This window comes from Uloborus diversus, chromosome 2 (assembly GCF_026930045.1).
Source record: "Uloborus diversus isolate 005 chromosome 2, Udiv.v.3.1, whole genome shotgun sequence".
NCBI classification, from domain to species: Eukaryota; Metazoa; Arthropoda; class Arachnida; order Araneae; family Uloboridae; genus Uloborus; species Uloborus diversus.
In genome coordinates, this window is record NC_072732.1 from 62,998,010 (window position 1) to 63,013,286 (window position 15,277).

Genomic DNA, 15,277 nt, shown 5'->3' on the forward strand with positions numbered 1-15,277 from the left:
TATCTGTTTTTTAATATATAGTAGGATATACACAAGGGTAATCTATACATAATAAATATTTTTTCTGAAATTTTGATTGGTGAATTAAAGCAGATCACAGAAAATATTCGCTTTGAATGATAATGCCGCCTTGACACTCGGGTATTACACTTGAAATACCCAATGTTAAATTCAAATGTTATAATAATGTGAAACTGAAATAAATATAAATGTGAAGATAACTGTTCATTTTTCTGAAAATCAGTAGATGTATATAAACCCAGTAAAGCTATGTCAAATGAGAAAACACTGGCTAAGTCAGGCGATGTCGTAGCAAGAAATATTTTTTGGAGGGGTTCACTTATAAATACTACACACATATGTATACAACAGGGGTGAATTCGTCAATAATCCAGTACCAAAGCGCCAATGAGAAGAAAATAAATCCCGAGTCATGACCAGGCTTGTCACTTCAAATTTTTCCAGGAAATGGGGAGGGCAAAGGGTGTGAACTCAATACAAAGTAACAACAAAAACTACGCCCATTTAAGACAAAAAATATTCACCTTTTTATGTCGGTGGGAGGGGGGAATTTACCCCCTAAATGGCGGGCCTGGTCAATCATGACCAAATTTAAGATGAAATTTAGTTTTCGAGAATATTAGTATAAGAATGGAGTTCCAGCACCCCTGGTACATAGTATACATATATACTTATACATTTATGCAGGATGTTCCGTTTTAACCTGCAAGACCTTTTTTTTTTTTTTGCTACCGTTACTCCTAGATTCATACTTCCAATTGCAAAAATGTTCAAAATCAGATGCCGAGTTAAGATATTGAAAGTTTGAAGTAAAAATAAAAATGAGTCAAAAAATACAAAATTTAATTTTTTATATGGACCCTAGGTCCCCTCCTAACTTATGTTTGGGGAAATAATCTCCATTGAAAGATATTACTAATAAAAAAAATTAACATTTGTGGGACAAAAACTCAAGATATTCAAGTTTAAAGTTTTAAAGAACCATACAGAACATGAGATAGGAGCTTTGGATCTCTCTTTCAGAAGAATGACAGGTTGCCAAAGTAAAAAAAAAAAACAAAGTATTTATATTTTTCATTGCTAATCAAAAATAAATGCATATGTTATGCCATGATATGCAAAAAACACACTACAAAACCTCAATCAATTTGAAAAACAACACTCTATGCACACATGTAATTTTAAACTCTTGTTAACTGCTATATTTTCCCCCCAAAGGTGTTACGGCGAGTGTAAAATGGTGTAAGTCACAAAATGCTGTATTTCATATCTCCATATCTCGATGGTACTAATGTCAAACTTTTTGTGTTGGAATTATTTTTCAATGGGAATCATTTCCCTGAACATAAGTTAGGAGACCTAGGGCCCATAAAGTTAAATTTTGTATTTTTTGACTCGTTTTTATTTTTGCTTCAAACTTGTAATAGCTTAACCCTGCATCTGATTTTGAACATTTTTGCAATTGGAAGTATGCATCTAGGACGAACGGTTGTGAAAATAGTGGTCTTGCAGGTTAAAACAGAACACCCTGTATATGTGCATAGTTATAATTCTTCATAGAGAAGTTGCGATTAATTTATCCCCCTTTGGCTACGCCACTTAAGCCTGGGACCAACTCAGTGTTGAATGATCAAATACAACCTTTTATATTCTGAAATGCATAAAATAATACAATAAAATATAACAAAATAATTGATTCATTAGTTAAGTAGTAGCATCAACAACTCATTAATACTTTTTCTCTCACAAAAAATGGTAGGTGGGGAAAATGGCAAGGAAACTCTTTTCATAATTGTTCTCTACAATAACAATACTTCCTTAAATTTGGATATGTATCATGAATACAATGTTCTTGGTTGCCATACATATTTACACGACTTATTTCATGTTCTTTGACACTGAATTCTTTCTTTGTCACATCATATTTCAAAGAAGCTTCATAAACTCCATTATTGGGGGAAGTTCGTATTTGAATTTGATAAATAATTTCACTCAGTTGTGTGTTGTCTGAAAATTCCCCAACAAAGCCATCTTTGTCAGCATTTTTCCTAAATTTTAGGAGAGCTTTATTGGGCTGTAGTTTTTCTATTCTAGAAAGCTCTTTTATTTCTAAAGGTGCACAATTTTTTCTTTGAAATTCTGTGAGTCCATTGATGAAGTCTATCACAGCTTTAGCAACATCTTTGGCTATAGGGTCTTCAGGAGATACTTTAGCCCACGACAGGCATGCACACCAATGTGGCTCAATCGACGCCATGCTGCATGTTCTCTGAAAGAGAGATAAAAGTTCTTTTATGAATAGGAATCTTTTTACTAAGTGGGCAGATAAATGGGGTATGGCAGTTACTGTAGGGAAATGTCAGGTGCTACACTTAGGTCATGGAAATAAGCGTAGGAGATATCGTTTACAGGGTTCAGTCATTAGTCAGGCAGAAAATGTTATGGATCTGTGTATCTTAATAAATCAGAATTTCAAGTTTAGTCAATAGTGCAACATTGCTAGTACCAAGCCAACAAAATGCTTGGGTTTATCAATAGATCTATTTCAAACAAATCTAAGGTTCTTCTGCCTTTATATATAGGAGTTTAGTAAGACCTCATTTGGAGTATGCTGTTCAGTTTTGGTCGCCTTATCTGAAGAAAGATATTTTTGTATGGGAAAGGGTTCAAAGAAGGGTAACTAGATTAGTAAGGGGACTTTCAGAGTTCGCTCGAGCACTCGATTCTGAAGATCTCGAGAAGTCAATTGCTCGAGTACTCGATTATAAAGATCTCGATTATCAATCTCTCGAGTTCTCGAAATCAAAAGATCTCGATTATTAATCACTCGAGTTCTCGAAATCAAAAGATCTTGGTTATCAATCGCTCGAGTTCTCGGTTTCAAAAGATCTTGATTATCAGAAGTACTCGATTCCCGAGATCTCGATTATCAAAAGATCTGGATTATGCCCATCACTACTAAGCACAAAAGTCGTATCTGCAGCTGAGTTCTAAATGACGAATTGATTTTAAAAGTTTTACATCATCATATACTTGATTCAGATGCCACTATTGCAGATTTTTTTTTTTTTAAATATTTCTGATTGACAGATGACCATAAATCTTTGCATTTAAGTGAAAGATGTAACAAAGAACTACCTGGTGACTGCAACACAATTTAGATAAAAAGTGCAGACTATACTACTACTTTTGTACAAAGCACGGCAGTATAGTCAAATTAACTTAAACATCTCTCTCTCTCTGTTTAAACATCTATGGTTTTGCACAGGCCTGTTTTTTAAATCAACATTTTGGGTGTGAGCTCAAACCTTGATAGTTTTTGATAAGTTAAACTATAAACAAGCTGTAAAATATACAAATGTATTCACTAAAATGTACAGAGAAGTTAAAATAATAATTTCATCGATAAATAATAACATAAGATGTAGCAGATATGTTCATATTTGAAAATAAATCACTTTAAATTGTAGAATGGTAAACAAACACAGGACAAAAATTTTTACACCAGGATTTGAAAGGGTTGGCTCTGGGAGAGAGGGGAGAAGAAAAATGATCGAGGCACTTGGCAAGTGTGCCCTTGCAGAAAAAGAGCCAGAGACCACTGGAGTAAAAAGTTAAGATGAAAGGATTTTTTTTTCTTTTTTGTTAATACAAAATAGAAGAAACTTTAGCAGTTAATGTGTCATAGATTCTAGCTTTCGAAATGAGTGCAAAATCATCTTACTGGAGGTTATCAGCTGTAGGCGGATACTAACCTCCTGTGGGATTTCTGAGAAGAGGCTTATGCTGCGACTTCCCATCTCTCCCTTGACCGGGACGTCTGGGTACAGAAGTGTCATGAAAGTTGCGTGAATATCGAAGGGTGTCACCAGCCGGTTCTCATTAGTACGCAGGTTCCGTGCATGAACGGGATACTTTTCCTCAAACCAGGGAGGTAGAGCAATAGAAAAGAAAGGCAACCGTTCCTCCTGCTTGCCTTGTTGAGATTCACGGATGTTAGCAAACCTAAAGAGAAAGTAACACTGAAATCTTACAAAGAGGATTAGACTGAATTGAACCAAAAAAAACAGCAATAACTAGTAGTTTTCAATTTATCAATCACATAAATCACTATAGGTGAAAGCAAATTGTATAACGAAATTGACCAGCAGTAGTGACTCAGTGGGGGGAGGCGGTCAACGGTTACCCCCCGCCACTTTTTTTATTATCAACAATCGCCTAAACGCTTTAATATTGTAATTTCAAAAAAAAAAAAAAAGAGAAGATTTCCCAAATCTCAACGTTACCAGAAGGTAGCTTAAAATTGCAACTCTAAGACTTCAATTTCGAAAAATTTCTGGGGGGTGGAACCCTGAACACACTTTCTCCAACTTCAAAGAAGGTTTGAACTTGGGCTACTAAGTTTCCAGTTTCGGATTTTTTCTAGGAACTTCCATTAACCTTACATCAGGAAAGATCGCGTGAAACTTCGTTTTTAGGACTCCAATTTAAAAAAGAAACATCATTTCCCCGAATTTCCCTCCGAAATTACCAAAAGAAGTTTTAAATTAGATGATAGGCCTTCAACATTCAGAAACATTTATGGAGGAGAACCTCCGAACCTATTTCTTCCTGAGTCACCCGAAGATAGCCTGTAATAATGTTTTTAAAGGTTCAACTTCGCAAAATTTTTGGGAGACAACCGCAGAACCCTTTGCCCCACATCCACAAAAGATGGCCTAAATGTGTGTTATTAAGATATTAGTTTAACTTTTTTTCTCCGGGAAGAGTCCCTTTACCTTTACATCACCAAATACAACACAAACTTCTTTTTAAAAACTTCAGCTTCGAATAATTTTAGGCGGAGAGCCCTTGAACCTCTTTCCCGTTCCCCAAACGTTGATAAAATACCAAAACTGTGTTTTAAAACTAAAACACCAAAACATTTAGGGGGGACCACCCAACGAGTCTTCCCCTTAAATCACCCTAAGTGAGCTGGACAACCTAAAATAAAGTCTTCACAGCTTTCAAAAAATGTTTGCCCCCACATTCATAAGCCCCATTCACCGCCATTGTTGTTGACGACTGTAAAAATACAAAGGGGGGAGGGAACAGAGTACATGACAGATTGAGTCTGCGGCAACACAGTGATGTATAAATTGGTATATGTAAATTATTTATTAAGTCAGTTTGACAACAAGTAACCTCAGCCAAGATTTTTCGAATGCAGTTTCAGATACACTTTCTGCACCAAACTAAAGATGAATAAAATGAATATTTCAATTGCCGGATTTCTAGTAACATAATTTGGGCTAGTATGTCAAATTATGACATCATTCAAACTTTTTAACAATGTAAATATTAATCACATTTTTGTACGAAAAATACGAATGGGTATGCATTTTTATAAATTTAACAGCAAGATGTTGATATGTTTTGTGTTTAATAGCTGCATATGTTGTAATAGTGCTAAATTCGGCGTTCATTCCATTAATTTCTATTGAAAAAACCCCTTTAAAAAAAAAAAAAAATCATTACTTGTAAATTGGGGTAATTGTGTAATGGCTATGCATATTTATAAATTTTAATATTAAGATGTTTTTGTGTTTAATATGTTGCATCTGTTGTAATAGTGCTAAATTCAGCGTTCATTACATTAATTTCTATTCAAAAATAACCTCATTTTTTTGAAGTCATTTCTTGTAAATTGTTTTTAAAGACGATTTCTTACGTAACATCCTTTGTCATATGATATACGCAAAGGATTCGTGTAGCGTCTCATTAATAGATGGCTCCTTGTTAGTAAGAAGATTGAGATCAACTGTTGGAAGTTTTTTGCAGCTGCTCGTTACTTTATTAATCCTGTACTCGCTATGAGCTCTTTTGCTCACGTGACTAAATTTTGGTGAAAAAAAAAGAAAAGAAACGAAAATAAGTCAAAATCGGTAAGAGTAAGGAATAGCAACAGCATAAGATACAGTAACAGGCTTGCCAGATTTCTGAAATGTTCAACCGAGACACCGAAGAGAAAACTTCCACCCTCTCTCTGTGTCTTTAGCATTCAACACACCTTTGGCTGATTTTTAGTGTGTTTTAGAGCAGGGCTTCGCAACCGGTGTGCCGCGGCACACTGGTGCGCCGCGTCAAGGAACCCGGTGTGCCGCGGTATTTTCGTAGTTACATAAAAAGAAAGAGACTTGATGTATATTATTTTAAAGTTACGACCGAATAGCGTTCGTATCGTTCTGTAAATTCTCAATTCACCCTGTTGATCTTGTGCAATAAGACATACCCAAGAAGGGGAGAGGTGGGATTTGCTGCCTCACCTCTTTTAACTTCTTGTGATCCTATTCCTTTCAGTTTTTGAAAACGGATTCTAATTTCCACGAAATCAACTAATTATACAGAATGTTTTCTAATTCTTTCGCAAACGGGATTATTGTCTCCTCCCTCAGGCAGGGATCGTGCCCTCCCGCACAGAATTTTAGCAACAGCTTTAACTTTTGTTTTCCTCTTTTCCGGTTCCGATACTAGTTTCATTTTATCGTAGTTTCTCAAAGCTCGGTTCTGAGACTTAGAAAAACTGGAAATTAAAACCATATACTGTTTCCACCACCGTAAAGCTCTCATAGCAAATATCTTACCGTATGAGGTGAAGTCTGCTTTGGCTGAAGTCGTGAAAATCGTGAATTTCATAAAATCAAGGCCGCTTAATTCTCGCCTTTCCTCCGTATACTTAGTGAAGAATTGGGTGCAGATTACCACTCTCTACTTCTTCATACAAAGATTCGCTGGCTTTCATGTGGTAAAGTACTATCAATAATTTTCGAATTGAGGGACGAGGTACAACAGTTTTTGATTTTAAAAAACGAAATGCAGTACGCAAGTTTGTTGCAAGACAAATATTGACTGGGAAAACTAGCGTACATGGCTGACATTTTTGAACACCTTAACAAATTGAATCGGAAAATGCAAGGACAAGGAGAGAATTTGAGTTACATGTATGGACAAGCTAAACGGATTCAAATCAAAAATTCAGCTGTGGAGAGACGAATTAGATCATGGCTCATTGGAGATTGGACATGTTCAAACGGACCGTCAACATGGTATGTGAAGGAAATGGCATGAAAGAAAAGCTGCTGAATGGGGTGGCAGAGCATTTAGTCATACTTCAAGAGAAGTTTAAGCACTATTTCAAGAATACTGACATAGAATAGTATAACTGGATTCGCGATCCATTCTCTTCATCTGCGGGTGCATCTTTTTACCTGTGAATGATAAGAACATTTCTATATTACCATTGCGAAATTAAATTCAGTATGCCCCGTTGATCTAGAAATTTTTTAAATGTGCCGCAAAGTAAAAAAGGTTGAGAAGCACTGTTTTAGAGGGTAGTTCATTCTCAATGCTAATGAATTAATGGTAACTAATTTATGAACCGAAACCAGGAGTAATAATACATGACCTAAGCAGATAAATTTAAAAATTTATTTCTTACATGTTAATATTTTCAAGATACTTAAGTAGAAACTTTGAATAAAGAAAATTAATTGAACAAACAATATTTACACGTTCTTTTCAATGGCTAGAACTCTTTTAGTTTTCATATTATTGTAAAAATCTGCGTAAGTTAATTCAATATTAATTTTATATATTGATTGCACAAATGATAAAGTAATTATCCAAAAGAATCCTTCACAGTTAATTATTTTTATACGTTTTTGGTCATCTATAATTAGATTTATCATTTTCCGGGACGTGAATTAAACCGGCCGGGATTCCAGAATTTTGTCTGAAAACCGGAACTGTCCCGGCCAAATCGGCATGTCTGGCAAGCCTATACAGTAAGGTAATGCTATTTCTTATTTTAAGGTTCGAAAAATAAAGTAGTTCGCTTTGTTCTGCGCTGAAAACTGCTTGCTGATTCATATCCTCATACCTGATAGCCGATGATCGAGTAACCCGCGTGTTTCAACAATGAAACTCGCACCACGTAATGATAATTTGATAATGTGTTTCGGTAATGTTTAACATGACAGGGAAAGGCTTTATTGTGACAAGGCTGAAGTCGATCCGGTAACTTAACTGTTTTACTAGTAAGACTGGAAGAAACTAAACAATGGTGAACAATGAACACTACTTACTAGTGATGTGCATAATCGAGATCTCGGGAATCGAGTACTTTTGATAATTGAGTGATTGATAATCGAGATCTTTTCAAGTCGATCACTCGGGTGATCGATAATCAGATATTTTGAAATCGGGAACTCGAGCGATTGATAATCGAGATCTTTTAAAATCGAGCGATTGGCAACCGAGATCTTTTTTCGAAATCGAGCGATTGATTTCTCGATTACTTTGAATCGAGTTCTCGAGAACTTTGACTCGAGTTCTCAACTAGTTCATTCAGTTTCTGAGCTTTTTCAGAATTTTGTTGACTTTTATAGGGGTTTCGGTTTCGACAAAAAAAAAGTGAGGTGGGGGGGGGGGGGGTTGATCCATGGCACAGCCTACGCTATTGAATTTTTTAGGGGCGGTTTTTTCAGAAAGATTTTTTTGTTTCGGGGGGGGGGGACTCTTTTCCTAGACGGATGCTTTGTAGCAATTGAGAGGGTGCGCCATCGCCCTGCGGGGGGTGGGGGACGCCCTAGACTTTTATAACAGTTGAGTTCTCTAGTTGTTTTTGAACGAGAGCGGGGGGTGTAGCCATCAAGCCTGTCATTTGAGGAGTCAAGAAGGGGCCACCCCTTCTCGTTTTTAGGAATTAGTACTAATTTATTTTTGCTGTTATTAGGGTATAATATGCATTGCGTGCTCCTCCTCTATAGTAAAATTTGAAATAATGAGTGGTCATGACGCATGAATGTAACTTCATTTTACGCGGGGGGTAGGGGTGGAATTGCCTTTCCTTGAAAAATTCTAGGTTATACATTCAAGTGGGCCTAGTTTTTGTTGTTTTCCTATAAAATTTGCATTGAGTAACTATTGATAAGTAATAGATTAAGCCTGTTTTAGGGGGTCAATTTAACAGATTTTAGATTTCATTTGAGGTTTTCAATCCTTGGGGGATGCAGGTTCGACGAGAGGCCATGTTAGCTCGTCAGAAACTATGGGCCCGGCCTTGGGGAGACTCGGCTTGGAATCGAATTAGTTTAAATTTCGTAAGATTATGCCTAGCGGTTAGTTAAACTGGCAATCGGCGCCTGTCGGCAGCCCTCAAGGAATGCTCCGTAGCGTTTCAGGTATTTATTATGACATGGCTGATTTTTTTGTTCCTTTCTTGAATCGCTCTTTTTTTATTTTTCTCTTTCATATACTGACTTGGGAAAAATGTAGCGCAGGAGGTGAAAGTTTTAACGTTTCGGAGCGCATTCATTTTAGCTTTCATTCTTTGGCCCACTTTATTAATTAAAATTACATGAAATGTAGATTATTATTGTTTAATTTATTTAATTCCGTACGCATGAAATTTGTAACTATTCTTGTGTGCGTATCATTTATTTTCGCGTGCGTAACTTCTAATAATGTCCTGTTCCGCAGAAATGCAAATATTGAAATATCTGCTGGCTTTTCATATTATGCATCCGCAGGAATGCAAAGCAGATATTATTCGGTTTTCAAAAAAGCCGAAAAAGTCGCTCGATAATGAACATTCGAGAACAAGCAATATATTACAGGGATGCCCACAAGGGGGGGGGGAGTCCATGACGTAGACCGGCTATTATAGCTTTGATGGAGAGGGGGTAACTTGAGAGGGAGGGCTTTTGGTCTTTTTTTAGGAGGCTCTCGTTCTGGGGGTTCTCTGTCGCATTTGAGGGCTGAGTGTCGTCGCCTTTAGGAGAATGGGTACCCCTGCATTATAAACACGTTGCATTTAAACGTTACAGAAACGTTTTCACATGGTTGTCACAGCGTTTACAACTGATTTAAGCGTTTACTCAACGAAGTGTACTATTTGGGAATCCCCAATCGAAAAAAGCAACTCAGAAGCAATTTTTCTATTCTAAAAACATATATGATGACAGGGGTATCCGTTCGTCCCTGTAAGCAATGACGTTCCCCTTGCGACAACAACCTCCCCATCCCTTTACAAGAACGATAGTCCCAAAAAGAGCCCCCCCCCCCCCCCCCAAGACTCAAAAAAATTCCCATTACTTGTTTTGTGCCATATTGTTTTCCCGCTCTTGTGAGCACCTCTGCAAATCGAAAAGTAAATCACTCTAGAGGTTTGTTCCATTTCTCTGTGGAGCAGTTGAGGGGGGGCCGTAGGATGATGGTGTGCCCCCAGAAATTTTGCTAAATTTTTCCTTTTTTAGTTAGAATATATTTTTAAAAAAATCAAGTTCAAACCAGTTAGTGTCGCCCGAGGACCCGCCCATATTATCATTATCCCCACTTTTGAATGAAAAAATATATATTTGATCTTTTAACTGTCAAGCTCAAAACAGTATGGTAAGCATTTCTCCACCTTTTATTTCCACCACCACCACCGGAGCACACACTTTTCACTTGTCACTCCAGATTCCCTCGTACCTGTCACTATTTGTGGCTTAACCAGTTTGGATGGGAACCTGAAGACAGCTCTGATTTTTGAATCGGACTAGAAACCGAGCAATCCCTGGTCCAGCACCCCCAGAGGTATTGTTTTACTTGGAGAACTTTGTGACTACGAGCATATTTAACGACCCCCAGTCCCCATTAATGAAGGCGGTGAATCTTCAGCCAGCGAGGATCGAACCTGGGACCCTCTAGCCACAAGTCCGATGCCTTACCGATCAGGCCACCACGGCCTCCCACCGAAGCACACAACCCATCCCCCTATATCTGCTCATATAATAATTCCTTAATAATTTTCGTTCGAAAATATATCGTTCGGTTATCAAGGAATCTGCCGATAATCGAAAATTCGACATTCAGTTATAACCCCATTCAAATAACGCACGCAAGAAGCAATCATTCGATTTTAAAACCATTCCAAATCCATCCCTCTCAAGAGCGATGGTGCACCAACTACGCAGCTTTCCCCCAATTGCAATACCCTCAAAAGAAACAAAATCCCCGAAAAACCACAATCCCGCGGATTTTTATTGTCAAACCCCCTCCCCCCCGTTTTTTTGTCACCCCCTACGAATAAATTACACGAGAAGTAAACCACTTGTTTCATTAAGAAATTAATAAACACTTTTGTGACGAGAAGTAACAGGAAATATCCAAATTTGTAACACAAATATCAAATTTACTACAGACACGTGATTCGGGGTTCATTACCCAATGGTGTGGTAGAAAGTGGACGTAAGGGGGAAGAGGTCCCTTCAGGTTTTCAACTAATGTATTCCCTCTTTTTAAAATGAAATTTAATTTTAGTTTTAATACTTCTGAAGTTAGAACCTTGTTAGCGTCTCCAACCTTTACTTCCACCACCGGGACACACAACGCATGTCACCCACAGACCCATCCATATGTTCATTCATTAACACCTTTCACTCAAAACATCCCATCAACCAAATCATCCCAAAGAATCATCAGATAATCAAGCATTCGACAGCACACGTTCAATTATAACACTATTCGAATGAAACATTCGAGAGGCATTTATTTGATCATAACACCATTTAGATCACAGTGGTATCGATTTCTCAAATGTGCTGGCGCATCTTTTCACCCTGGCTGACCCTCCCCCTCCCCCAAGAAGGATACTCCCTAAAAAAAGACTAACATCCATTAAGAATTTCAAAGACGCAGTATGCGCTCACCCCCCCCCCCCCCCCCGAGACCTACTTCCCCTGTAGGCTCCTCAGCGCAGCCCGTCATTCCAAATTTTTCTTCGGGGAAGGTCAAAGGATATATACACTCAATGCAAATTTTTTCGGAAGACAACAAAAACCATGCCTATTCACACGTAAAAAATTTAACTTTTCAAAACCAGCCCTCTGACTTTCTGAATGACGGATCCGCCCCTGCAACTGAATCACTTCAGAAGACAATTATTGAGAGGTTCATTCGATTATCAAATTGATCCAGAAACACACTGCTCGAGTGATAGACATCTCGAGAAGTTCACAAAGCGAGAACTCGAGCAGTTGATCGCTCGAGTACTCGGAAAGTGATAATCGAAAACTCGAGCAGTCCATCGCTCGAGAACTCGGAAAGAGATAATCGAGAACTCAAGATACGCTAATCGAGAACTCGAGATACGCTAATCGAGAACTCGAGATACGCTAATCGAGAACTCGAGATACGCTAATCGAGAACTCGAGATACGCTAATCGAGAACTCGTAATAATCGAATTCTCGAATGATCCTGAATAATCGAATGATTCGATTTTGAGAACTCGATTATGCCCATCACTACTACCTAGACACACTACTAGGAGACATTTTACGCGATTAGTTCCAGAGCTCTTTCAAGAAGTAAAGTTATTAAACTCACACAGTTCAAAACTCACTGGAAGAAGAGCTTTTTTAGGAGTGACAAAGGAGGCCAACACCAACGAGGATATTGACGTCGGTGACGCACAACCAAAAACGTTCACATTGAAAATTTTGAGCCATTCCCACACAATAGAAATGACCTTTCTGATTTGTTAGTGAAGGAAGATTCCATCATGTAAATGACGCAAGTGATCATGGATGCGTTAATGTTCTGCAAGAATTGCAGAGAAAAATTCTTAATGACTGCCAAAATACTATCATATCCAGCTCCTTTTTATAAACAGGACATGAAATTAATTTATGTTTTCTTTATACATGTTGTGCATAAAAGTCGATATAAGTACACATTAAACTTATTATACAATTAGTCATCACTAGAATGAAGTATTTTATTATCTACGGAACCAAACCCCTATTTTAACACTAGTATTAGGTCTCAGTTTACGCGGTTTCGATTTACGCGCATTTCCGTCGAACGTAACCCCCGCGTAAAACGAGGGTCTGCTGTATCAACAAAACATTATTTGCACTGTGGCAATGCATTATTACTGAGTAAAAATCAAAATAAGGTAATTGATTAATCAGGCTAAAATTTAAAATATTTTAAAACATGCCTATTACTTTACTCGAATGATAAAAGGTGAAATATTCATCAACAGGAGAAAAGCTTGCATTGTAAATTTCCTCTCAATTAAATCTTTAAAGCACTTTCATTTCGGTTTTACTGCAACATTCCTATATACATATTTATATTTCTTAGGTTTTCAAGAACATTCTGTTAGGCTGAAACCCAGAGGGTCTAAATAGAACTGCTTGAATCTCTACAACACAGAGAAATCCCGTTACAATGAATACCATAACGACGAAATAAATTTTCAGTTCTTGATTTAAGTTCATCACATTGCTTGAATTCCATTTCAAGGAAATTCTCGTTACAACGAACAAATTTTGCCGTCCCTTGAAGTTGCTTGTAACTGGATTTCACTGTACTTGTTTAGTTGTTTTGCTCTGTTGCGACCTGCGAAGCCTACGTACTGTAAGCTGTGTTTTCACTTATTGTATTTGAATAAGTAAATAAATAAATACTTGTTTACCGTTGTGACTTAGGCGTTTTGTGAGATTTCTTTTATTGCTGGGGGGAAATTAGCAATTGCACCGAAGATATTCTTGAATAAAATACTTGTGTGTTTATAAGTAAACTAGCTGAGTTGCCCGGTCTAACTTGAAAATAAAAATTGTGTCAAGTGACGTATATTCAACAATCAGACGTAAAAAATAAATAAAAAACATCATTATTTCCCTTCCAAACAATGACGACAGATAATTAAAATACTTTTAAGAAATTAAATCCAGAAAGATGGATTTAAAATGCGTAACCATGGAAACACAAAATAAAATAAGTTTAAGGAATTAAAATGCGAAAGAAAATGGTTCACAATTTGAATGGAATCTAGATTTTTTAAACTTGATTTAAAAAGGCTTGTAACCTTTTTTCCTTTCGAGATAAAAGCTTATTTTTTCGACCATAGATCTGGAGTAAAAAATGTCCCTTTTTCCAATGGCGTCAAAGAGAAAGCTGTGGGACAATTCTTTCACTTTTTATTGATTTATTTAATAAAGAAAGTAGTGCCTAAATTTCAGCTAAGCCTAAAAAAATTCGAGCTAAAAACGCAAATAACTCCCGCCGTAATAAAGTTAGAGCATTGAAACAAATTGAGTAGAACGCGGAAAATTCTATCCTTTTTAACGATATGTAATATTAATATGTGCAAGTAATTTTTCACCCCCGTATTTGAGAATTTATGTGAAAATTGGACTTAATTTGGAATAAAAAAGAACTATTCAGCGAATTTTATTCGAAATGGTCTGCAAATCTTTTCAGGACTTAAAGGAACATACTGTGAAAATTTCAGCGCAATCGGCCGGGTAGTTCTCGAGTTTTGCGAGTTCAAACACACAGACGCTTTTTGAGGACTTCATTTTGTACTACGTAGAGATACTGTCATCTTTCCATGAACCCCTGAAGTCAAAACAAGCTCGTAACAATCAAGGACGGACTGGGTCCCCTTAGAGGGCGCCAACCTTGACTCCAAAAGGGCGCACAGGGTCGAGGACCATCTCCCTCCAAAAAAGACGCAAAAAATATAATAAAAATAAAAACGAAGGCGCACAGGTTTAAAGGAGCAAATAATAATAATAAAAAACGCACCGGTTTGAGGAGCACTGGTTAGGGCGCACAGGCGGGAGGACATACCGGCCCGCGGGCCAGTCCGCTCCTGATAACAATACGAACATCACGCTATTTTATATAGGTGACTTAGCTTGGCCAACGAAAAAAATATATTTTGGTTGTAGTTGGATTGAAATAATTTTTAGTTCGTGTGTTTCACATTTTTTTGAAAAATGTCCTATGTATTGTTTCCGTACTCAACTTCTTTAGTCCTTCACACTGACAAAACGCATAAATCATTCCATCGAGCAGGTGACAGGTTTTACTGATGGATGATGGAGGGAATGAATGATTGCGGTAATCGATCTTTCTCTCTTTTTTATAAAGAAAATTTGTTGAGAAGAAATGGCGTTGCTATTTATGTAGACATAGTAAAATTTTCTTCAGATATTTAACACATTCATGAGGATAGAGCTAGAGCGTCACAAAAAGAAAGAAAAGATGACCCTCTTACTGAACGAGGGGGGGGGGGGCGGAATGCTATTTACAGATTTATACAGGTGTAACTTTCAATCCTAAATTCATGTTTAGATCCACAAAAATTAGTTAAATATAGAAGTTTTTTAAGACTTTCCATAATATGAAGATCTTATTTATTGCATTAAATTACTTATG

At 37.1% G+C, this 15,277-nt stretch overlaps 1 protein-coding gene across 4 annotated transcripts in view; it reads right to left on the reverse strand.

Moving 5' to 3' along the window:
- Positions 1–1,604: 1,604 nt before the first annotated feature.
- Positions 1,605–15,277, reverse strand: part of LOC129235195 (uncharacterized) — an 83,429-nt gene continuing 69,756 nt past the window's right edge. For all 4 annotated transcript variants that reach the window (XM_054868893.1, XM_054868896.1, XM_054868895.1 and 1 more), the window contains exons 5-6: positions 3,777–4,026; positions 1,605–2,290 (exon numbers count right to left, since the gene is read on the reverse strand). In XM_054868893.1, coding sequence (XP_054724868.1) covers positions 1,808–2,290; positions 3,777–4,026 — 733 coding nt within the window. In that variant the 3' untranslated portion in view covers positions 1,605–1,807. The remainder of the gene's footprint in view (positions 2,291–3,776; positions 4,027–15,277) is intronic.